This window comes from Manis pentadactyla, chromosome 3 (assembly GCF_030020395.1).
Source record: "Manis pentadactyla isolate mManPen7 chromosome 3, mManPen7.hap1, whole genome shotgun sequence".
NCBI classification, from domain to species: Eukaryota; Metazoa; Chordata; class Mammalia; order Pholidota; family Manidae; genus Manis; species Manis pentadactyla.
In genome coordinates, this window is record NC_080021.1 from 145,867,456 (window position 1) to 145,894,670 (window position 27,215).

The 27,215-nt window shown below is 36.5% G+C and overlaps 1 protein-coding gene across 1 annotated transcript in view; it reads right to left on the reverse strand.

The window, feature by feature from the left end:
• Positions 1 to 2,495: 2,495 nt before the first annotated feature.
• Positions 2,496 to 27,215, reverse strand: part of CEP78 (centrosomal protein 78) — a 36,821-nt gene continuing 12,101 nt past the window's right edge. Inside the window, exons 9-15 of the mRNA XM_036893472.2 lie at positions 17,544 to 17,676; positions 16,351 to 16,396; positions 14,865 to 14,993; positions 6,436 to 6,513; positions 5,102 to 5,268; positions 4,013 to 4,184; positions 2,496 to 3,118 (exon numbers count right to left, since the gene is read on the reverse strand). Of these exons, the coding sequence (XP_036749367.2) occupies positions 2,558 to 3,118; positions 4,013 to 4,184; positions 5,102 to 5,268; positions 6,436 to 6,513; positions 14,865 to 14,993; positions 16,351 to 16,396; positions 17,544 to 17,676 (1,286 nt within the window). The 3' untranslated portion in view covers positions 2,496 to 2,557. The remainder of the gene's footprint in view (positions 3,119 to 4,012; positions 4,185 to 5,101; positions 5,269 to 6,435; positions 6,514 to 14,864; positions 14,994 to 16,350; positions 16,397 to 17,543; positions 17,677 to 27,215) is intronic.

A 27,215-nucleotide genomic window follows, 5' to 3' on the forward strand; every position in this document is an offset into this window, starting at 1 on the left:
AATTTATATTGTGATTGAGATTTTCTCTTTATCCCTCTCACCTATTTCACCCACCTACCCCAACCCCTTCCCCATGGTAACCATAGTGTCTATGAGTTTATTGCTGTTTTGTTGCTTCTTATTCTACTTGTAAGTGAAATCATATTGTATTTGTCTTTCTCCACCTGGCTTATTTAAGTGAACACAAGTTTTCATCTCACTGGCCTAAATACCTGGAGGTAACTGCTGGGTTGTATGGTAAGTTTAATGTTAAAAGACACTGCCAAGCTGTTTCTGAGTGACTGTACCATTTTGCATTCCCACCATCAATCTATGAGAATTCCAGTTGCTCTGCATCCTCTTCAGCACTTAATACTGTCAGTATTTATTTTAGCCATTCTGATAAATGTCTCAGTAGATTCATTGATTTTGAAGAGAGAATCCTTTTCTCTGCTTATCACTTAAACTTTGACAATCCTCACAGTTCTCTGTAATCTCATCCACTGTCATTTTAACTGCTGTTTATAAGTGCTGACAATAATTCAAATTTTTCTCTCCATGTCTTCCCATCCATGTCATCTACCAGTCATCTCATCAATTCTACAGGTTCTTTAAAATTCATTTCCAAATCTAAACTCTTCTCCTGAATGCACTTCTTCATTCCCTACTTCCAACCTCACTAACATCATCACCCAATTTCAGTCACAGAAATGGCAGCCCCACCTCTGTCTCCTACTTCTTCCTTACTTCCCACAACCAAGTCTTGCTTATTTTACTTCTTAAACAGAACTCAAACTTATTTCCTCTTCATTAATACCGTATTTAAGAGCCCTTTTTCCCTCTTGCTATTATTTAATTCAGAGGTTACCACATTGGTGTTTGGTAGAACCAGTGGTTAGACACTCCTATTTAAAAAGCATTCTATAATAAACTATGTTTGAAAAAGGCTGCATGCCATATGCCTGTCTTGGAGGTTCCAAATGAACATTAGCCTACAGCAGTCAGGAGAAGTCATCCAGTAAAGAAACCCGCATATCTGTATGTAAGCCAGGGTCTGTCTCCCTTGCGTTTGCCCACGGAATCCTTTCAGTAGGGACTGGAGAGGAAGTGGGAATGTTTAAGTCTCACTTAAAATAAAAAACAATGTTCCTCAGAAAAGTATGGCATAATGAGCTCCACCCTTCTTCAAATTGATTTTCCACACTGAAGCCAATGATCTAAAAGGCAAACCTGAATATGTCCTTTACATTCTTTAATCCTTTAATTAGGTATTTCCTGAGGAAAAACTCAGCTCCATGCAACATGGATTGTTAAGGCCTGCTGTCACCCGGTTTAGCATCACCACTGCCTGATGACATTCCACTGATTCTCAACTTCTGTGTCTGTGGTTTCCCAAACGTGCCCCGCTGTGCTTCTGCTTCTGCTGTACCCTCCACCTTGAATATCCCTTTCCTTTAAGGTCTTATTCACCAGTTTCCCATTAGTCCTTCAAGACAGCTCAGGTATTTTGTCTCTTTAGATGATCTTTCTAGGACCCCGTTTTCTCTTCCTCCCCAAACTTTGGCAAAATTCCCTAAGCATTCCCATTCAGAATGTGACACCCAATATTAAGACATCTGCTGTGTGTCTTCCCTTCTCATTCTATGGTTAAGGGCCAAGGCTACAATCATGCTGATTATCTTATCCCCATGATTAATTAACTAAATGGTATTGTAGTATCCTTGGCTTGTAACAGTTAGGCAGGACCTTCTAAAAGAAATCTGACACTTGGGCTTTTTTCTGATCTTATCTCACAAGTCAGTCTGGTTTAACGAAGGACTTATCTATGCATGTTTTACCAAGGAGGCATAATTTAGCCCATATACTCTAAATGTATGTATTCTGCCTTTTAAAAACTTTACCCAGACTGGCTTTTCTCTCGATGTCTTCCTTAAGCCCTTCCTCTCCTAATAAGGAAATTGGATAACAAAGTGATCAAGAGCACAGGTTCTGGTTCAAATCTCAGTTCTACCAATTTACAACTTTGTAATTTTGGGCAACTCATATAATCTGTCTCCTCAGATTTCTCATCTATAAAAATGAATATAATAGTTCCCTACCTTATAGGGTTCTGTAATCCATAAACATGTTAAGCACCTCAGTAAATGTGCTGCTCTGGTTATTATGAATCAGGTTATATCAATGGCTTCTGGCCAAGTGATTTATAGTATTTCCACATTTAGCTGAATAGTAAAACTATTCCATTTATTATTCCCATCCCTTCCTAGTCTCCTTACCCTGCTTTAATTTTTTTCTCCTTCCACAGACCATTAGTTCCATGAGGATAAAGGCTTTGTTTTGTTCACTGCTAAAGGCAAAGGCACTAGTATACATATTACACCTTCAGTAAATACTCACTGAATGAATGGTGCAAAGTGTGGAAAGGAAACACACACCAAAAATTTCACTATGATAAAAAGAATTGATAAATCTTTCTCTGATGGCTTCCAATCCTATATTTAAAACACCATTTGCCATTAATGAAAACATGACATTTATTAAAATTTGAAGACAAAACATAATTTCTAAAGATTAAGACCTATGTCAGGCGTGATAGAGTATGGATGCTTTCTTGAAATTCAAAATCTGATCCAAGATGATTACTTTCAGAATGTTCTAGTAGATTGAGTTTACTTTCACTTGTCTTGGATGAAATAGTCACTATTCTACTTTCTTTCTTGACAGAAATTTGTTTTTCCCTAGGCTCATTTTTAATCGGTTCATTAACCAAAGAACTATTTTGCCCAATTCCTTTATTTTTCCAGCTTACAGATGAGTCAGAACTAGAATGTAAGTCCTTTCTGGGTTGTTTCTTAGCAGAGTGGTTTCTTGCATATTCACCTGTTTTGGGCATTTTCTCTAAAGATCTGCTATTTCTAGACAACTCGTCTTCTTTTCTTTGACTTCCAGTTCCAGAAATCACATCTGCTGAAGGAGAACAAATTCTAGCAATGAATTCTTTGACAGACTCCTGTGGCTGCTCTGTGACTGGGACTTCCACCTCGTCTTTGGACGTTTCTAAGGCCTCTTGAGTAGAAATTGGGACTGGGAAGGAGTCGAGAGGCAAAGGAATTCTAGTGTCACCTGTAATTTTCTGAAACTGGAGGGAGGAAACAAAAATTCAGTGATGAACAAAGGCTATCCGTTAAAAAGTAGAGCCAAAAACTTCAATGTTATTCTATGATCCTATTGTTGAGAAAGTTACTTGGCAGAAGATTTTAGAGCCAGTTTTTTCCAACTATATCTTGCCAAGTAATTTCTAACTTAGTTATATCCAAGCTATGTCCACTATATTTTCAGAATATTTTGTGTTTGTGGTAATTATTAGCCACTTCCCTTTCCTTCATCAAAAATAATAAAACCCTATTCCCTAAGAAAATTAGTTTTTTTCTGTTCTTCAGGCACATGCAAGCAGTACCTAATTTGTGATTAGACTGTGCCCTCAAGTTTTAAGTTCCCAAGAACAGCCTGAGATTGGCTGAGACAGGATATGGGGCTCTAAGGCTAGAGGAAAAGCAGACAGGTTTTTCCCTCTCATTCCCATCACTGGGTGACTAACTGGAATGTATTACCAAGTAGTTATGTCTGGATTACTTATTTTAAGAAATTATCTATATCAGTACTTGTGCCTTCATTAGGGTTCCTTCATTGTAAGCTGACTGCATACAAATAGAAACCTAGATAAAATATGAATAGAATAGACATTTATACAATTTCAAATTTGGAGTATTTTCTCTAATGTTTCATTTCTTTCTTCACTGAGGATAGCTTGCTTTAAATCATAAATTTTCAAATGAAAATTTTCTTATTTACAACACAACATCACGAAGGGGCACACATTTCCTAATCTCAGCTTTGGAAAGGACTCCAAGGAGGCTTCTAATACAAACATGTGAGGTATTAGAGACAGACTGTTACCATTTTCTCTCTGACTTGGTAATTCCCTTTTTGCTAATCACTCTTAGAATCATTAAATTCTGTTCTGTCCACTTACTTGGATATTCTGCATTGGTCCTAGGGCATTCTGCTTTTCTTCTGGTTTTTCTTCTTCAAGTGCCTTCTTTTCTTCGTTAGGTGGACTACTAACAGTAGAATTCATCTGGGGATGACCTAGTAAATGAAAATCTGACTGACCTATTCCAGCCATTGTGGCAAACTGCCCAAGCCTGCAAAAGAGGAGGAAGGGAGGGACAGGCAAAGGTTATTAAGAGCAGCTTAGACATCCCCATACCTACAACCATGAAATACTTCTAAACTCTTAAAAGCCAATATCCTACTGCAGACTACAAGCCCCTACGTCTCTCCCAAATTCTCAGCCCTGTGCATATTCAAGTTCTGGGACCACATCAGGTCATCCAGTCCTTTAAAGCACTTCCTCTTCCCCTGCAACAATGTATTAAATGCCATTTGATTTTATTTCCTTACCAGCCCATTTTAAACACTGTCTCCCAGCAGCTTCAATTTCTACCATGACCTAGTCCACTGCCTCTGGCCTCCCTTCCTACTTTGCCTCCCTTCCCACACTTCATTACCACCTTCCTCCAGTTTCCAAAAATGTGTTTGTTTCTTCCTTCCCAGCACCAACCCATTCACCTACAAAACATCATTCCATCAATTTCAATCTCAAATTCTCTCTTTTAGTATCTTCTTTTAGCAAAATTGTTCCTGGTTGAGAACCACTGCCATATCTATACCTGTCCTACAGATTAGGAACAATTTTTATGTCTAGGATAAAAATAGCTTTAATTCAAACTTATTTAACAAGCAAAATGAATAAAGGGTAGGGAAATTCCTATGCATTCTGGAGTATTTTCAAATAAAATTACTTCCAATTTAGTCTTTACAAAAACTGTATCTACTAATTATTCTATCTACAGATTCCTCTTTTAATAGGGCTTTTTCCCTACCAAAGCAGGTTTACCATCTTGTATTTCTTTCGAAATTTATTCCTTATTTAAAAAAACTATATTAGCTATAATTACACACTAAATATAACTATGGATGCCATGAAAATTGCTCAAGTTCCCCAGCAAACCACCATTACAGTCAAAGAGAAGAGTGCCATGGAGAGAAATCAACTAACCCAGCATCTTTAAGGAGATCCAAGAAAGCATGAAACTTCTGGAAAGAATTCTCTATGCTGCCCAAAACACCTTCATCATCCAGGATCATGCTTGTCAATGACCGTGCATGAAGGGTTTCAGACAAAGAGAAATTTATATTTCTTAACTGGGCATTTTCACGTTCCAGCTATAAAAAGATTGAAAATGACATGATTTTCTCTCATTGTCATAAAAAAAGTTTTTAAGTAACAAAACTAAAACATTAAAAAATGTAATTAATTTGTAATCAACTCTTTACTAGTAAAGACAGAGACCACATCACATAATAACCAAAACCTGGAGACACCCAGCGAAGTTTCCAATATAACAATTAGGTAGCAATTAAATAAACCAAGGTTATTGTTTTATTAATTTTATTAATGATCATTCAAAAGATCACATTTCTACCTGGTTCAATTCATAACGGACCCTCATTCTACACTGGAAAATTAACTGTTCAAGACTTCCTTTAAATTAGAAAATGAAACAGTATAATCTGGACAAAGCGAATTCCAACTCTGCTGAATATTAAGGTTTAACTTTAATGAGCAAAATATTAACGTGTAAGTTAAAACGTTATGGATTAACTTCGGTGAGCAAGATATTGTAAGCAAACTGTAAGTTTAAGTTACGCCAATTTATTAACTTCACAATTACTAATATTCTCCTCTGCTTCCTGAAAATATTTACTCCCTTACACACCCCTCCTCCACATATATTTATCTAAGACCCCAGAGAAGCCTAAGTGTAGTATTTCTCAGAGAAGCCACTTTGTGAATGATGCATCTTTTGCCTTACATGAGCAGGTGCTGAATATTTAATGAGTTAAGTGTCCTTCAATCTACTGTATGCACTTCCAAAAAATACTTCTTAGCTTATGCCCTGCTTTCAACACATTAGCCTAATGTAGTTCTCATAGTATACATTTTTATCTTTCACTGCATTCATAGCAGTTTTCTAAGGCTTCCTACTTATTTAAGTTACTTGCCTAATTCACTGTCAGTAGAGATTCTCATCTTGTCTTTTGCTACTGTATATACAGTACAAGCATAATAAGTACCTGCTTGAAGCATCATAAACAGGAACTAAGTTAAAGTCATATAAAATCACAAAAACTTAAGGTTTTTACAGTTTTAAAAACATGCTTTTTGGAATATAAATCATATGACCACTAAATACAAGCAAATGCAAAGATTCATAGGGTACAACCAATATGCAATATGTTATGGTATTAAAGTTTACATACTGTACATGACTTAAAAGCAAATAAAAATAAAACCAAAAAAACTCAGAAGTGTAAGAAAAACTTTTTTACCTCACTTACTCGTTTATCAGCCTTAAGCCTTATTACTCTTTCCTCCTTTAATTGCTTTAGGCACTCCTCCAGTTTTGCCTAGTGTGAAGCAACAATATTATAAATAATTCATGATATGATATCCAAAAGCCTCCCCAGAAATGGACTCAGATTTCAGGATTATAGTACATTACCTGTAATATCATACCATGATAGTGAAATTACCAAAATATATCAAATTAACATATTAAAGATTTACTTAAGCCCTACCTTTCCAAAATAGATTTCTGGCAGCTCACCATATGCATACAATACATAGTAAGTCAGAAATAAAAAACTAAGACCAAGAAAAGAAAATTCCATTTTTATCTGTGGGTCCCTTTATAATAGGAAGTCTGATTAATATGCTTAACATGCCTGAATTACATAATTGCAAATTCAAATTTATTTTTTAAGAAGTAAGCACTTTTAGGGCACTCTACTATATGCCAGGCACTACTTCAGGAGTTTCCTAGGCAGTGAATAATTTAATCATCAAAACCTTAGAAGGAAAGAACAATTATTAACTCCATGTTATTCTACAGATGAAAAAACTTGAGGGAGAAGAAGGAGATGAGGACACACAAGTCACATTATTAAGTGGTAGAGCCATGTTTTGAACTCAGGAAGTTGTGCGCCATTCCTGTTCAGAGAAACGGTAATCTTCCCATTCACCAAAGTCAATGAAATAGAATGGACACTGGTAAACTACCTTAGGATTTTCAAGAACCAAGACATTTAGGCCCTTGAAATGGGGGATGAGGCGGGCAGAAATCTACAATAGCCCCTAAAATTCCTACCTGCTGAAGCATACACTTCCCCCCGTCCCCATTATTCCATCAAACACTAATCTAGGTGCTGCAATGAAGGGATTCTGCAGATGTAATTAAAGTTCCCCAATCAGCTGATCTTAAATTAATTTTGAGAGATCAATCTGGGTGGCTGTAACCTAATCAGTCAGCCCCACTACAAGGGACCAGACTTCCTGAGGATAATGGGAAATAGAAAGGGTACATAAGGGAGATTCGCTACTGCTGGCTCTGAAAAACTCATGTATGATGTTGTGGCAAGGAAGGCAGGAGGGAGGCCTCTGGGAGCTCAGGTTGCCCCCCACCTGATAACCGCCAAAGAAATGGGGACCTCTGTCCTACAACTGCAGGAACTATTATGCCAATGAGCTAAATAAGCTCGGAAGTAGATTCTTTCCCAGAGCCCCAGGTGATAACGCAGCCTGACCGACATCTTGACTTCAGCTTTATAAGACTGAGCAGAGAGCCTAGTCACACCAATGCCTGGACTTCTGACCTACAGCACTGTGAGCTAATAAATGTTTTAAGCCACTAAGTTTGTAGTAATAGAAAATTAACATACTGTTCAACCCCCCGATTCATGAACAAAATAAATGACTATTGTTTTAAGCCACTGTTTTGGGGTGGTTTCTGATGCAATAAACAAACAGAACACTTATATTTATTAAAGTATCAAGGTATATTTCTATAAAGGCTTTTGAACAATTACTTAAAGAATTTCAACTTAAAGCTTTGTTTATTGGTGTGTGTGTGTCGAGGAGAGGAACTCTTATTAATATGCCATCATTGGGAAAGAGAGCTGCCAACAATTTCTGGAGAGTAATTTTTAGTACATACCAACAATCCTACATCTAAGAATTCACCTTAAGGAAATCACCAAAGACGTAGGCAAAGATTTATTTACCAACATGATGTCATGGGACTGCTCATAACTAAACCCTATTAGTAAGTTAAAAGCCTCCAAATTGGGACAGGTTTAAATACAAAGAGTACATCCACATGAATACTCTAAGGAAGCCACTAAACACACTGAACTCTGTATTCAAAATATATCTGTGTGTTTTTCTTGGGAGACCGTCAGTAATCAGATTCCCTGATGTAAAAGAGTACTTAGTGACATGACAAAATATAGTTGGTATTTTTTTCAAACAAAAAGGTAGATTAGGTGTGTGTACATGCAGAAGTGGCTTTTCATTAAATTTTTCATTGTTTTCAAAAATTTGCTCAATGAATGTACATTTTAATACTCAGAACAGATGTTTAAAAAATTAATAAGTATTCTAATAACTTCAAATTCTTTAATGTCTCATTACTAGTTAAAGCCAGACAACCTTTAAATGGGGAAAAAGGTGGGGAAAAAAGCACAAAATTCCTCTATGTTTTATGTAATGGTTTTAATATTTAAAACTATTTTACAGAAGTTCTAAACAAACAAACAAAAAAAAAAACATTTCACAACAATCAGAGAAAATGGACCAAAATACTCCATTCTTGACTGGTTTTCAACAGCACATGGAAGTGCAATTACATGAAATAGCTTCCCCCTCTAGTGGAGGGAATTAAATATAATGCTAAATTTTTATGAAAAAGCGTACCCTCTTCTCCTACAAAGTAATTCGTGTTCTTCCAAAGGAAATACGAAAACAAAAAATTAGAAAGTAAAATTGCTTGATAATCTATTACTTAATAAGACCAATAATGATAAGGCTTTGGAGTAATTTTCTTTCCTGTCATCTGCTCCCTTCTATCTAGGCTGATTCTTTTCTGAAACAAAGCTCCCATCACATTGTATATCAAATTTTATGTTCAACTTTTTCCCATTCAACATTGAATCAATCATTTCTAATATATCATCAGAGGATTCATCACCTTGATTCTTTTTTTAGTGGGCTACAAAATATGCCACTGAACGGGTTTATCAATTCATGTAATCACTCCTTTATGATTAAACATTCAAATTCTTTCCAACTTTTCAGTATTATAGGATAAAATATTTTCATACAGGAGGGCTTTTTTCCATATCTGGAGTAATTTTCTTGCAAGAAATCCATAAAAATGAGATCAAAGCATATGAACATTTTTTTTAAGGCTCTGATGTAAGGATCTCTAAACTGCTTTCCAAAAGATTCTAAGATTTTATACTGCTATCAGCAATGTATCACTTGGTACGCAACCTCTACTATAACGTCTTGCTAACTTCCTCACCTGAGGGGCAAGCTATGTGAGGGAGGTGGGTTTATTTTATTAAGCATTTACCCCAGGACCTGTGCCTCAGCACAATGCAGACAGTCAACCAATAACTGTTGAGTAAGGAAAACCTGTCAATACAAAGTCTTTGTGTTATGAAAGATGTGTGTTTTTCTCCAATTGGATAGGTGAAAACTTGCCATCTTCCTTAATTGTGAATTTCTTTGCTTATAATTAGCAGCTACATTCCTCTTTAAGATTATATTTTAAAAATTCAGATTGGGGCAAAATTGAAGCCCTATACCCTAGCTATAAAGCCTTGGACAAGTTCAGTAACTATAGGCCTCAATTTCCTTGTCTATAAGATGGTGGTAAGTACATGAGCTAACACACCTAAAACTTAGAGGAGTGCTTCATACATCGAATATGTTCAATTAATGCTAAATGAGTGAGCATGTGAATGCAAATAGCGAAAGCCTTATAAGGAAATAGTCTCATTCCACCCACACGCCAGCTCCCCAGAAGCAACCATTTCTTTAAGCAGGTTTTGAATCGTAAAATATGATATGCATACAGAAAAGTACACAACAAAAATGTCAGTGTGACAAGGAAAAAGAGAGTACTTATATACCAGCACTCAAGTCTGCAAAGACAAGTTGTCAGCATCCAGAAAAACCCCATATCCTTTTCCCATCACAAGCTCCTTCCCTCTTTCCAGAGGTAAACACCATCCTCATTTCCTGACAATCATTTCCTTTACATGCATGCATGCCTAACAGTGCAGGTTGGTTTTGCCAACTTCTAACTTACGTAAAGAGAATCACAGTGTATGCAGTCTTTTGTATCTTCTTTCACTCAACATTGTTTTAAAAAATTTATCCACGTTGTTGCCTATAGCTCTACCTAGTTCATTCAGTTACTGCTTTATTGTTTTCCCACTGTACAAATACACATACTTAATTTCTAACTCTTCATGGGCATTTGGGTCATTTTCAGTCTGGGCTAATGCAAATAAAGCAGACGTATCCTTTGCAGCCATTATCCCAGTGTGTTCCCCCGGAGGCCGGGAGGACTGTTGGGTCACAGTTTATCTCTGTGACTTCAGCAGACCAACAATGCTAAATGCTTTCAAGTAGCATGTTGATTTATACTCCTGTACAAGCAGGGTCTGAGATTCCTACTATACTTCCAGGTCTACAATACCTGTTACTATGAGACTTTATTTTTTGTCTATCTGACTGGAGTGTACTGGCATTTCACACTGGTTTTAATTCATTTTCTGTGATTACCAATGAGGCTGGTCATTTTTCCATGTGTACTGTCTGGATTTCCTTTTTTATGAAGTTTAAGGCAATCTTTCTTATTTTTAATTCTTCTCTGTTTTCAGTAACATATGTGACTACATCATGGCTTAATTTTAGACATCTGTTAACTTCCTACTTCACTACAGAAGAGCTTTAGTTCATTTAGACTCTTATGTCCATTTCTCTCCATAAGATCTGTCACCATTAGTGCCCCACTGGTCGTTGACCTCTTTGACTTATAGTGATACATTTAAAAATCTATTGTTTACCAACTGCCAACTCTCTCCATGCTCCACTTTGTAAAATTAGGACATTCATGCCTTTTCCCCTTCTTTTCACCTGTCTACTTCCCACACTTAACTTTTATGTTGTCAAAATTGATATTTACATCCTGTTGTAGGTGCAGTTTTGTTATTTGAGACACATTTAATTGTGCTTCGCAGATACTGTTTTGTTTTTGTTTTTTACAAACTCAAGGTTTGTGGCAACCCTGAGCAAGTTATTAACACCATTTTTCCAATAGCATTCACCCATTTCATGACTCTGTGTCACATTTTGGTCATCTCCCAATAGATGAAGCTTCTTCATTATTTTATTTTATCTGTGATCAGTGACTACAACTTGCTGAAGGCTCAGAGATGGTACTTTTTAGCAATAAAGTGTTTTTTAATTAAGGTATGCACATTGTTTTTTCACATGATGCTATTGTACACTTAATGACTAAAATACAGTGTAAACATAACTTTTATATGCATTGGAGAACCAAAAAATTCATTTGACTTGCTTTACTGTAGTGTTCTGGAACTGAAACTGCAGTATCTCTGGGGTATGCCTGTACAGTAGTGCTTGAGAACAGGTAGGAAGATGAGCTCAGTGTCCTGAGACAACCCTAAATTAGGTACAGACTGGGCAAGTTCCTTCCCTATCTTAGCTTCCTTTTCAGAAAGGTGGTAATGATTCCAGCACCTATCTCATTAGGCTACTCAGAGTAAATGAGTTAATATATGCAGAAGAAATAGAACATAATACATACCAACTTAATCCTAATACATATGTAGTCTGGGTTATTATTATATACAAATTGATAATAGAAGCTGTGAACCAAGACAGTATTTCCATTAGGATGATTAAACTAATATTGCCCAACATGAACTTACAAGGTGTCTCTGGGCATATAGAGATTACACCTTCTTCTATACTATTTCAGTATCAGCCCTTGTGCAGGGTGACCACACATCCCAAACTGCCCTGACTGTTCCCATATCTGTTATCCAGACATTATAGGGTTATAGTGCCTCCTTACACTAAACAGTGCTTTGGTTTGAACAAATTAGATAGGTGGTCACCTAGTCCTTTGCCCCCATAGATGGGAGACATCTATAGTGCCAAATTTAAGTGATTCTTCTGTTTTGCACACCAATGGGAGTTAAAAAATATGTCATAGTTTAGTTTGCTTCATGTTTATGCCAATAAGGCTTTTTCTCCCCTAGAGTTTGATTTCCTACCCCCTCTCTTGCTCCCTATCCTCCCTTCAACAGGTCTTAGTACACAATATGTACAATGTGCCTCAAGGTGTTTCTAAGCTCTCAGTCTCACACAATCAGTGGAAGTCTAACAAATCCAGACTAGTCGTTCTCTGCATTGAATCCACTAACTCCTGAATCCCCTATTATCTTCCTTCTTGGTTTACTTCCTCACTTTGCTGGATTTGATCTTCAAATAACTTCAAGAAAAGGAGTTTATCAGAGATAAACTTTACAAATTTCTTTGTGTACAAAATATCTTATTCAGTCTCCACTTATGACTAATAGTTTGGTTGGATACCGACCCTAGGTTGAAAAACTTTGGATTTATCTTTTCAATGCCTTCCAGGATCCATGGTAGCTGATGCCAAGTACGATAAAGTCAGACTTTTATTCTTTTTTAGGTAACCACTATCTTTCTCTTGAATTCACATATTTCTTCTTATCTTGAAATTTTACACTGATGAGTGTCCAGGTGTACGAGTCTACTTTAACTCACCTTGGGTAGCTCTTTCAATTTGAGGCCTGATGTTGATTTTAGCTACAGAGAATTTTCTTCCATTCTGACAGCCCCCTTCCCTCCATTCTTTCATCCTCTCCAGAATTTCTAATAGTAACATGTTGGCTCTCCCAGACATAGCCTACCATAGCATTTCAGTCACATGTTCCACTCTACTTTTTATATACTGAGAAATATCCTTAATTCCTGAATTTATTTCAGCAATCATATTTTAATTTCCAAGAGACCTCTCTTGCTTTCTGATCATTCCATTTTAAATTAACACCCTATTCTTATTTTACAGATGCTATTTTCTTTTAAACCTTCCAGGATATTAATTGAGATTTTTTCCTAAATTATTTTTGTTCCCTAAATTGTCCCTGGTCCTACTAGGATATTACTACTTTTTTTCCCTATCATGTTATAAGGCAAACCATGGTTATGTTCTATTTAAGAATCAGAGTAGGAAGTTCCTGGCAGCCAGTGATTGACTGGCTTCTCTTGTGCATGAAAAAGTGAGCAGTTACAATAGGATACCCCCAAACACTCTTTTCTAGGGTACAAAAATTCACAGTAGCTGCTCTAGTTCTTTCCAGTTTTTTTTCAAAGTGAAATGACCTCATTTCAGGAATGTGAGGGTGGGATGGGGAATCAACTCTTCAATACACCTTCGATACACTCTCCCTATCTTAGTCACATTTTGAACTAACTCCACGCTCTCTCCTGCACATATGAGGATGGAGATACTTCTGCTGCAAGGATGGGACCCCCTCAGCTGCAGGCAGTTCCCACAGAGTCTAGGTGGCAGTTTTCCTCTGTTCTATGGCTTCCGTTTAATACTCTCACACTTCTGTCTTTCAATAACAGGTTAAAATCTTCTGATCATTGTGGGTTTATACATCTTATAATTTTTGATACCACCATTTTAGTGTCTTATCAAAATGGAGAAGAGCTGAGAAGTTCCTCAGCACATCTTGATTGCCTATTCTCTAGTTACAGTTCCTGTTCCCCTTGGTCCTCCCCAGTGTCTGCATTGCTTTTAGAAATACACTTTCCTAGCCTCCTGGGGAAGGAAAAGAATAGAGCACATCTAAAATTACAGTTAATGTGAATTAGACACTAGGGTCTTATCTTTACTGTGCAACTTAGTAATGAAACACTTCAGTACTACAGATTGTAGATGCGCATTTATAGAGTGAAAGGAGTAATTCTGCCTGAACTACAGGTTCCTTTCACTCTTAAGTATTTCATACTTTTCTGCATACTTATCTTAAATTTCTCTATATTATCATTCATTTTAATTAAAAAATAAAAATATGGCTTTCTTTTTTGAAAATCAAGTAATTTTCATAGAAATAATGAGAGAACTAGTTCTAAATCTGTCAAGTTTCATAGTAAAAGAAAATCATATTGAATAATTTTAAAAAAATTAAATGTGGACTTTATAACATAAAAGACAAGGTCCCCACAAATGGTGCTTCCCTTATTTAGTACAAATTATCAGCTCTTCATCAAAGTTGAAATAAAATAAATATAGTATTTTTGAGGTACAAAAATTTGCTAAGAAAATCAACTTTTCTGTTCATACCAACAGAAGTATGGAATATCAGATGTCAGGTTTATTAGGCAATATAATGTAGCTTCTTGAAATTTTTCATTTTAGTAAAGGAGAGTATCAACATCAAAAAATTTTCAACTTTATTAAAAATAAGATCATAATTTCCTCTTATAGACAGATTTCAGCTAGAACCTTCAATTTCCTGATCTACAAAATAAGGGCACTGCATTATGTGACGACATTCATTCAGAATGCAATTTCTCTGACTTTTAAGTTATGACCATTAAGATACTCCCTAAATCTCATCTATGGCTGTAAGGAAAATAAAATATATTAATGATAGCACATTTTGATTTTTATTTCTTAAAGTTCAAACAGCCACCTTTCACTGTTTCCCAGGGGATGTGACACAGTTGGCAGGGAAAGCAGAGCCCTCACGCCAGCTGTTCAGTGGGTGATCAGGCTCCCACCAGCTGCAGCTACAGTGTGAATAACAATCTTCTCTGTATCTTTAAAGTGATGACTTTGTACCTGTAATACTTCTTGTTTTAAACTGGCCTTCTCAGGCTCTTCTTGAATGCTTTCTGAAGAATCGTCTATCTCTTCAATTTCTGAGGAGGAAGGACTCTCTACGGTCACAGTCACAGGAAACTCTGATTGCTTAAACAACGAAGACAAGACAGTGTATGAGACACTATAAATTGGATACCAAATATTACAGGGCATTTAGCAAAAGTGATCTGAGATATCAAGACACAAGACATTATTTATAAATGTCTTTCACGGCTTCTTAGTTTAAAACAAGCAAACTGACGGTAATTTATTTTTGCTGTGTTACTGCACAGAATTCTGTTGTACATGGTTAGGATTAATACTTGGGATTGTCCATATTATTTTATTAATTTCTTTCACATGAGACAAGTGAGGGACCAAGGGAAACATTTTTTTCTCAGCTCAACTTTATTATACTGCAGGTGAGAAATTTATTTTCCACCATGGCACACAAAAAGTATGGAAGAAAATGTAGTTTTTAGGAAAATAATCCATCAGTAGGGGACTCATAAAGAAGACTTAGAAGAATAATAAGAAACATATCTAAATTGTGAATAATAAATACTAGAACTTTAAAAAATATGTTTTTTGAAACTAACCCATCAAACTGATGCATCTTCCCTCATCTTTAAGCCAAAGCTAGTGTAAAAGTAATACAGTCAAGTTTCACTGTCCCTGGAATGTGGTTCAAGACGGTATTTCCAAACATTTGAAAATTGCCCCAGCCATAATCCAATAAACAATCTCCAGATCAAAAGGGGGTGTGCTTGGATTACATATGTGCACAGAAGACAAGTCACTAGGATGTCATTTTGACCACAAGCAGCAAACTGCAGTACAGGATAATCCTAATGGTCGAACGAGGAGTGCCCCTCTGTATCTGGGCCTGCAGGGGGCGGTACTAACACTCAGGGCGTTCTCTCAACGTCAGCAGTGCTGTCTCCACAGAGCAGCTACATAGTCTTGGGAAGGAGAACATGAGGCTCTGACAGGACTGGCTTGCTCCAAGACCACGAGGCAGTGTGATGGGGCACGTGTGTGGCCACGGCAGTGGAGAAGAGCTCTGAGGGCTTTGGGATTTGTTACTTTATTTTGGCTGTAGGATGTGGAACTTATATATGTAAGCCCCAGACATTTCTTGAAAACGAATGAAAATTCTTGAGTATGAGAGCTCCATGTTTTGGATCACAAATGGCAGTCAAATTGTTTCACTGGGTAACAGCTGGTTTGTGGACTGGTGAAATGGCTTCCTTGTTTTCCCATGAAACCACAAGGCCCCCAGTTTGTGCTGTATCTACCCAAGTACATAGTGGCACTGGGACAGCCACCCGACAAGTTTTAAATTATTTATTTCAGGGAGAGAAATATATCTTGTAAGGATCTGTTCAGTTTAAAAAGCAAAAAAATGGCCTTCCACCTTTCTCACTTTAACACCCTATATATTATAAATATGATAACTACATACCTGCAACTGATTATATTCATCACGAGTTTTGATTAATGGAAAACCCCTAAAGAGATATCAACAAATTAAGTTATATTTTGAAGTAGATACATCACCAGTTAATTCAAGTTAATAAAACTTTTTAGTATTATGTATAAAACCCACACAGAATTTTCTGTATAAAAATGAATAAACCCAAAACATGGACATGAAGGCTCTAGTATAAAGAAAATTCAACAGAACTTAGCAGATTGGCTTGTGATAACTCTGTATAACTGAGAGGTACCTTCATGTCCTAACTTCTATAACTGGTGATATTAATCATCCTCTAATTTACCACTCCTGGGGCCAGGATGGACCTGAGATTAATTGTAACTCAAGAAGAAGATATGGAAGAAGTTGTTGTAAAAGTAAAGTGCAAACACTGGGGTCTCAGCACTATGGTTTATACAATAATAATTCATATTACCATTCATCAGTCAGTTGTCCAATGGAGATTATACATATCAATTTAATATGAGTGATTAAACAGATATTTTACATGGTACCTACTTTAAGTCCTATTTAAAAGCAATTCTTTATTTTTGTAAGCAATTGTTAATCCCCAATTTAATACTACCAAGCAAGTCATTTGAAAATAACCAACAACAATCTCATTCACTTAGCAAGCTAAAATTATGGCTCAACAATTTTAAAAGACTTGTACACTTTCATGACAAAAATTACTGTGAACAGCTATCTATCCCCTGGGTATGTAACCCGCTAAAACTAGTTAAGTCTAGCTTGATTCACTAAATCAAATTAAGCCAATTGAGTTAAATAAAGTCTAATACATACTTCTCATCCATTCTGCACTATTTCCCATGCCTAAAATCCCAGTTCCACCCCCCCAATCCTACATATCCAAACCCTACTTCCATGCTGTAGGGCTTGGCTCAAGTATACTCCCATTTAATGATACCTTTCTCATCTGCACAACTGGAGATAATTTTGGTTTTCTTTTGAGTCTCACAGGGTTACATCTGTTGTGACACTTAATAACTTGAAACTCCCATTTATTTTTTGGTTTTTCTTTCTTAAAGGACTCATTAGGCACAAGCCATGTACAAATTATCTTTTTTCTTTTATAGAAACCACCAGAGACCTGCCACATAATGGAAGTTCCAAAATAAAGAATTCTAAATGGCTAAAGATAGGGAATAAAAAGACCCTACCTGATCCTTTTTGCACGCTGTGCAGTACGCCATGGCAGGAACCCACACACACCAGGCGGGAGAGGTTCAGGAGCATATTCTTTACCAAGGAAGTGTTTTCTTCCATTACTTACAGATTTCTTTGAAGCTAATCCTATGTTTGAAAAAGCATTAAAAGAAAGAATCAGGATGCACTAAGGGTCCACAGGGCAATTATCACACGCACATACTTTTAAAAGAATTCAGTGGGTATGTGGCAATGACATCAAGGCCATTAAGAACAGGATCAGTTTGCACATAGGCCAGCAATATTTAAAAATGTAAGTTCTCTACAGTAACATAATCATTTTAACTAAAATATAAGTATATGAGATATGCATAACATGGAAAAGCAAATGAAAAATATATCCCAAAGGATGAAAAATTAGTGTCATGCAGAAACATTCAATTTATCGAATCTTAGAATATCTTTGGCATTTCTGAACCTCAAATGATGTTGAAACAGATACATCCATAACTCCAAACAGAATCTTCTGAATTAGACCAAAATTTTAACTTAAGATAATTTTTCTATGTAAAATCTATCAGTTACAAGACTGAAAATTGCTGGGTGGTAGGTGAGTCAATGTTACCCTCCCTGTAAGTCTGTCAAACTTCATTGCTCATTTGATTTCATATGGAAAACACAAAAGAAACAAACCCATTGCATAAAAGAGTAAAACGTGGAGAGTTAGCCTACATTTCAAGAGTCAAATATCTTTATATGAAATATTTGGTATCAAAAACTAGATCTACATGTTAATACTTTACTTAGAACCAACCACATATTAAAATTCACATTTAAATATTTTTCTCTAATGTTACTGAAAATAATGTTTGCTAAAATGGTTATATGTATCCTTTGAATCTATTCTATGCATAATCTACTTCATCAGCATTAGGATGACATGTAAAATAAAGTGTATGTGGTAGTACAAGATAAATATTTCATATAGTGTAGCTTGCTGATCCTGAGTGATTCCTCTGGATAAATTTACATGCCTCTTAAAATATACAGGAGCTGTTTATCTTGTGCTGTTTTTTAGTTTAATTACTCTCAACAAAGAACATTCATGCATATGTGATTTGTATGTGTATGTGTATATCTTTTCCTTTACTCTCAGAAAATAAGGCAAATATACTAGTGACTAAAACTAAAAGAGTTTACACTTATTTTGTTAGGGGAGAAAAAAAATTCTAATAAAAGTTCCTATCTTCTTTCTGCACATTTAATTACAATGTGAATGTGACATAATTCACACAATTCTTTAACCCCTATACTCACCTGGATCTAACTCTATAGCCAGACACTTTGGCTTACCTCTATGTCTCCAAATAACTGAGGCAAATACAAAAAAAGCCCAAGAAATAAAGTTAATCTTAAAATTGTTCGGTGACTTGTAAACTGCAGTCACATTTCCAATTGTTTAACCGTGCTAAGAAAGATATTTTTGTTTTACTCCCATTCCATGATGCTGTTACATAAGTTATACTAAAATTATAGAATTCCCAAAGTTTTATATACATGTTTTATTTATATACTTCCTACTTCTATTATTCTATCAAAACACCAATTTACTTTTTAGAATGCTTTACAACATGATATAAACTTTTAAAAATAATATACAGTTAGTGTGATATCATAAGTCTCAACTTCTTCTTTGTATATACTATTTCACTATTACAATATCACTGTTTTGAAATAAAAATTGCTAGACAAATCATAAGTTTTCTTCTGATTAATAATCTTATTATATAATGAATTACTGACCAGATAAGTTGATTAATGGAGAATCAAAAGCATACATCTTCTAACAGTAAAAAAACAAACAAAAAAAAGTATTTATGAAAACATTTATAAGAGCATTTGAAAAATTACTTAATATTATGGTTATTTCCAATTTTTCACCAGTTTAAAAAAACTGACCAATCAGGGAACGTAAGGGGGATAAAGAGGCACAGAATCTTAATCATAATAAACGTTGGTCACAGGGATGGAAGTGCAACATGGAGTACAGCCAATGGTTCTGTAACATCTTCCTATGCTGACAGACAATAAATGCACGAGAGGGTGTGAGGATTTAATAATATGGGTAACTGTTGAACCACTGTGTTGTATACTTGAAATCAATATAAGATTGTATATCAACTATACTTCAATTAAAAAAAAAACTGACCAACTCAATGAAACTTTGTAAATGCATTAAAAAGTGTAACTATGAAATATAAAATTGTAATTTAATAGGAAATAAAAATAAAAGAATGCCGAGGGCGGAGCCAAGAAGGCAGCTTGAGTAGGACAGTGGGAATCTCCTCCCAAAAACATATATATTTTTGAAAATACAACAAATACAACTATCCCTAAAAGAGAGACCAGAAGACACAGGACAACAGCCAGACTACATCCACACCCGCGAGAACCCAGCGCCTGGTGAAAGGGGTAAGACACAAGCCCTGGCCTGGTGGGACCTGAGCACCCCTCACCCCAGCTCCTGGCGGGAGGAGAGGAGTTGGAGCGGGGAGGGAGAGGGAGCCAAGGACTGCTAATCACCCAGCCCTAGCCATCCGCACCAGAGCGCAGACACAGTGCGTGCGTGGGGTGCTGGAAACTAGGGAAACAGGACAGTTAGACCTGTGAGGGGGTCCCCACAGCCGGCCCCTCTGGGACAAAGAAAAGCGAGTGCTTTTTGATAGTCTTAAAGGGACAGGGACCCCACAGCTGGATGGAAGCGTCCTGGGACACTTAGCCCAGCAGCTGGGAATCCCGGGGAACTCCAGGCGCTGTAACCCCCTGGGAAGCAGCTCTGCGACACCTCACGGCAATAAACAGCCCCCCCGTCCATTCCCCCTCCGGCACCCCGCCATAGCAGAGCAGCAGCCTGAGGGTGGCCACACCCACAGCAAGGGAGCTTCCTCCATAGCGGCTGGGTAAGAAACAGAGACCCAGTCTACGCGCAACTGCCCAACACAAGCTGCTAGGGGTCACCGTTGTCCCAGTAAAGAAAGGTCAGGAGAAAGGGGAAAGGGTCTTGGATCTCCCAGCAGACAGACGAGTCAATAGGATACCACTGCATCTATCAACATGAAAAGGCAAAAAAATTTGATCCAGACCAGACTAATCCAGAAATCTTCCACATCCTCCCTTGAGAAGGAATCTGGGGAGATAGATTTAACCAATCTTCCTGAAAAAGAATTCAAAACAGAAGTCAAAACCATGTTGATGGACTTGCAGAGAAATATGCAAGAACTAAGGAGGGAGAATACAGAAATAAAACAATCCCTGGAAGGACTTCAAAGGAGAATGGACGAGATGCAAGAGACCATTAATGGACTAGAAATCAGAGAACAGGAACACATAGAAGCTGATGCAGAGAGAGATAAAAAGATCTCCATGAATGAAAGAATATTAAGAGAACTGTGCGACCAATCGAAATGGAACAATATTCACATCATAGGAGTACCAGAAGAAGAAGAGAGAGAAAAAGGTATAGAAAGTGTCTTTGAAGAAATAATAGCTGAAAACTTCCCCAAACTAGGGTAGGAAATGGCCTCTCAGACCACAGAAGCACACAGAACTCCCATGACAAGGGACCCAAGAAGGGCAACACCAAGACACATAATAATTAAAATGGCAAAGATCGAAGACAAGGACAGAGTATTAAAGGCAGCCAGAGAGAAAACAAAAAGGTCACCTACAAAGGAAAACCCATCAGGCTATCATCAGACTTCTCAACAGAAACCTTACAGGCCAGAAGAGAATGGCATGATATATTTAATGCAATGAAACAGAAGGGCCTTGAACCAAGGATACTGTATCCAGGATGATTATCATTTAAATATGAAGGAGGGATTAAACAATTCCCAGACAAGCAAAAGTTGAGGGAATTTGCCTCCCACAGACCACCTCTACAGGGTATCTTAGAGGGACTGCTCTAGATGGGAGCACTCCTAAAAAGAGCACAGAACAAAACACCCAACATATGAAGAATGGAGGACGAGGAAAAAGAAGGGAAAGAAATAATCATCAGACTGTGTTTATAACAGCTCAATAAGTGAGTTAAGTCAGACAGTAAGGTAGTAAACAAGCTAACCTTGAACCTTTGGTAACCACGAAACTAAAGCCTGCAATGGCAATAAGTACCTATCTTTCAATAATCACCCTAAATGTAAATGGACTGAATGCACCAATCAAAAGACACAGAGTAATAGAATGGATAAAAAAGCAAGACCCATCTATATGCTGCTTACAAGAGACTCACCTCAAACCCAAAGACATGCACAGATTAAAAGTCAAGGGATGCAAAAATATATTTCATGCAAACAACAGAGAGAAAAAAGCAGGTGTTGCAATACTAGTATCAGACAAAATAGACTTCAAAATAAAGAAAGTAACAAGAGATAAAGAAGGACACTACATAATGATAAAGGGCTCAGTCCAAGAAGAGGATATAACCATTATAAACATATATGCACCCAATACAGGAGCACCAAAATATGTGAAACAAATACTAACAGAATTAAAGGAGGAAATAGAATGCAATGCATTCATTTTGGGAGACTTTAACACACCACTCACTCCAAAGGACAGATCCACCTGACAGAAAATAAGTAAGGACACAGAGGCACTGAACAACACACTAGAACAGATGGACCTAACAGACATCTATAGAACTCTACATCCAAAAGCAACAGGATACACATTCTTCTCAAGTGCACATGGAACATTCTCCAGAATAGACCACATGCTAGGCCACAAAAAGAGCCTCAGTAGATTTCAAAAGATTGAAATCCTACCAACCAACTTTTCAGACCACAAAGGTAGAAAACTAGAAATAAATTGTACAAAGAAAGCAAAAAGGCTCACAAACACATGGAGGCTTAACAACATGCTCCTAAATAATCAATGGATCAACGACTAAATTAAAATGGAGATCCAGAAATATATGGAAACAAATGACAACAACAACACAAAGCCCCAACTTCTGTGGGACGCAGCAAAAGAAGTCTTAAGAGGAAAGCATATAGCAATCCAGGCATATCTAAAGAAAGAAGGAAGAATAATCCCAAATGAATAGTCTAATGTCACAATTATCAAAATTGGAAAAAGAAGAACAAATGAGGCCTAAGGTCAGCAGAAGGAGGGACATAATAAAGATCAGAGAAGAAATAAATAAAATTGAGAAGAATAAAACAATAGAAAAAATCAATGAAACCAAGAGCTGGTTCTTCAAGAGAATAAACAAAATTGATATGCCTCTAGCCAGACTTATTAAGAGAAAAAGAGAATCAACACACATCAACAGAATCAGAAACGAGAAAGGAAAAATCACGAACACCCCACAGAAATACAAAGAATTATTAGAGACTACTATGAAAACCTACATGCTAACAAGCTGGGAAACCTAGGAGAAACGGACAACTTCCTAGAAAAATAAAACCTTCCAAGACTGACCCAGAAAGAAACCGAAAATCTAAACAGACCAATTACCAGCAACGAAATTGAAGTGGTAATCAAAAAACTACCCAAAAACAAAACCCCAGGGCCAGATGGATTTACCTCGTAATTTTATCAGACATACAGAGAAGACATAATACCCATTCTCCTTAAAGTTTTCCAAAAAATAGAAGAGGAGGGAATACTCCCAAACTCAGTCTATGAAGCCAACATCACTCTAATACCAAAACCAGGCAAAGACCCCACCAAAAAAAGAAAACTACAGACCAATATCCCTGATGAACGTAGATACAAAAATACTCAACAAAATATTAGCAAACCGAATTCAAAAATATATCTAAAGGATCATACACCATGACCAAGTGGAATTCATCCCAGTGATGCAAGGACGGTACAACATCCAAAAATCCATCAACATCATCCACCCATCAACTAAAAGAAGGAAAAAACCACATGATCACCTCCACAGATGCTGAAAAAGCATTTGACAAAATTCAACATCCATTCATGATAAAAACTCTCAACAAAATGGGTATAGAGGGCAAGTAACTCAACATAATAAAGGCCATATATGATAAACCCACAGCCAACATCATACTGAACAGCGAGAAGCTGAAACCTTTTTCTTTGAGTTCGGGAACAAGACAGGGATGCCCACTCTCCGCACAGTTATTCAACATAGTACTGGAGGTCCTAGCCACGGCAATTAGACAAAACAAAGAAATACAAGGAATCCAGATTGGTAAAGAAGAAGTTAAACTCTCACTATTTGCAGATGACATGATATTGTACATAAAAAACCCTAAAGACTCCACTCCAAAACTACTAGAACTAATATCTGAATTCAGCAAAGTTGCAGGATACAAAATTAACACAAAGAAATCTGTGGCTTTCCTATATACTAACAATGAACTAATAGAGAAATCAGGAAAACAATTCCATGCACAATAGCATCAAAAAGAATAAAATATCTAGGAATAAACCTAACCAAGGAAGTGAAAGACCTATACCCTGAAAACTACAAGACACTCTTAAGAGAAATTAAAGAGGTCACTAACAAATGGAAACTCATCCCATGCTCCTAGCTAGGAAGAATTAATATTGTCAAATGGCCATCCTGCCCAAAACAATATACAGATTCAATGCAATCCCTATCAAATTACAAACAGAATTCTTCAATGAACTGGAACAAATAGTTCAAAAATTCATATGGAAACGCCAAAGACCTCGAATAGCTAAATCAATCCTGAGAAGGAAGAATAAAGTGGAGGGGGGGGATCTCACTCCCCAACTTCAAGCTCTACTACAAAGCCACAGTAATCAAGACAATTTGGTAGTGCCAGAAGAACAAGCCACAGACCAGTGGAACAGAATAGAGACTCCAGATTAACGAAACATATATGGCCAATTAATATTCGATAAAGGAGCCATGGACATACAATGGGGAATTGACAGTCTCTTCAACAGATGGTGCTGGCAAAACTGGAGAGCTACATGCAAGAGAATGAAACTGGATCACTGTCTAACTCCATACACAAAAGTAAATTCGAAATGAATCAAAGACCTGAATGTAAGTCATGAAACCATAAAACTCTTAGAAAAAAACATAGGCAAAAATCTAATGGACTTAAACATGAGCGACTTCTTCATGAACATATCTCCCCAGGCAAGGGAAACAAAATAAAAAATGAACAAGTGGGACTATATCAAGCTGAAAAGCTTCTGTACAGCAAAGGACACCATCAATAGAACAAAAAGGTATCCTGCAGTATGGGAGAATATATTCATAAATGACAGATCCGATAAAGGGTTGACATCCAAAATATATAAAGAGCTCACACACCTCAAGAAACAAAAAGCAAATAATCCAATTAAAAAATGGGCAGAGGAGCTGAATAGACAGTTCTCTAAAGAAGAAATCCAGATGGCCAACAGACATATGAAAAGATGCTCCACATCGCTAGTCATCAGAGAAATGCAAATTAAAACCACAATGAGATATCACCTCACACCAGTAAGGATGGCTACCATCCAAAAGACAAACAACAAATGTTGGCGAGGTTGTGGAGAAAGGGGAACCCTCCTACACTGCTGGTGGGAATGTAAATTAGTTCAACCATTGTGGAAAGCAGTATGGAGGTTCCTCAAAATGCTCAAAATAGAAATACCACTTTACCCAGGAATTCAACTTCTAGGAATTTACCCTAAGAATGCAGCACTCCAGTTTGAAAAAGACAGATGCACCCCTATGTTTATCACTGCACTATTTACAATACCCAACATATGGAAGCAACCTAAATGTCCATCATCAGTAGATGAATGGATAAAGAAGAGGTGGTACATATACACAATGGAATATTACTCAGCCATAAGAGAAAAACAGATCCTACCATTTGCAACAGCATGGATGGAACTAGAGGGTATTATGTTCAGTGAAATAAGCCAGGAAAAGAAAGACAAGTACCAAATAATTTCACTCATATGTGGAGTATAAGAACAAAGGAAAACTGAAGGAACAAAACAGCAGCAAAATCACAGAACCCAAGAATGGACTAATAGTTACCAAAGGGAAAGGGACTGGGGAGGATGGGTGGTAAGGGAGGGACAAGGGTGGGGAAAAAGAAAGGGGGCATTACGATTAGCATGTATAGTGTGTGTGGGGGCACGGGGAGGGCTGTGCAACACAGAGAAGAGAAGTAATGATTTACAGCATCTTACTACACTGATGGACAGTGACTGTGAAGAGGTATGTGGGGGGGACTTGGTGAAGGGGGGAGCCTAGTAAACATAATGTCCTTCATGTAATTGTAGATTAATGATACCAAAATAAATAAATAAATAAGTCTAATAAAAAAAAAGAATGGCAAATTATATTTAAACTATGCAGTATTATGTTTATAAATAATAGGAGAAAATGACAATATTGTTTGATAGGATAACGGTGAGTTGGTTTCTACTGTTATGATAATCCAATACCTTCAAAAAATCTATAATCTTCAAACAACACATTTGTAAAAAACTGTGGCAAAATACACATAACATAAAATTTATAATTTTAACTCCTTTTCATGTGTACAGTTCAGTGGCATTAAGTCAAACATAAATTTTTTTAAATTTCACAAACAAAACAGAAATAGACTCATAGACACAGAGAAAAGACTGGTGGTTACCATGGGGGAGGGGTTGGGGCAGGTGGGTGAAATAGGTGAAGGGGATAAAGAGGCACAAATCTCAATTAAAATATAAATGAGTCATGGAGATAAAAGTATAGCATAGGGGATACAGTCAATATTGTAGTATCTATGTTGAGAGATAGTAACTATACTTATTGGGGTGAACATTTAGTAATATAGAAAACTGTCGAATCACTATCTTGTACACTTGAAACCAATATAATATTGTATATTAACTATACTTCAATTAAAAATAATTTTAATGAAAAATAAAAACTTCAGGTAGCATCTGAATAAAAGATTATTTGTTTTTAACTGTTTGGTGATCCTAATGTATATAGTATATAACTAAAGTGACCACAAACCTTTATTGGGAAACTGGCAGATTATAAACATATTTATTTTTCTTCCTTAGTTGTTTCAAAATTCAGATTTACTCATAAGAAAGCGTCAGTTTCATGCTAGATCTGGTTTAACTAATTCCATTTTGCCATTCATTTTTATAACACACATATAGAAAGGCTATTTGTGACTAAAATAATGTGCTCTGGAAAATAAAAGTTAAGGTCTCTTTAGAAAAAAATACAAAAATATCAAAACTGGATTATACCAAATTAATATATTCAGGAGAATGTGAAACTTGTGCCATTGGTTGTTAAAGGGTTTTATAAAGATTTTTTAAAAATTACATTTGGTCACAAAATTATAGGCTTAATTTTAAAATTCTGCATTAACTATTATTTGGAAAATTAGATACACATTAGAGCAAACACAAGATGTTTTTCTAAAATGTTCCACCTAGTATAGCATCTTACTATGCTGATGGACAGTGACTGTAAGTATGTGATGGGGACTTGATAATGGGGGGAATCTAGTAACCACAGTGTTGTTCATGTAAGTGTATGCTAATGATACCAAAAATAAAATAAAATAAATGTACAAAAAAATAAACAAATAAAATGTTCCACTTAGGATCAATAAACTTCTTGGCAGCATTCTTTCATAAGGATTACAGAGATTTTAAGT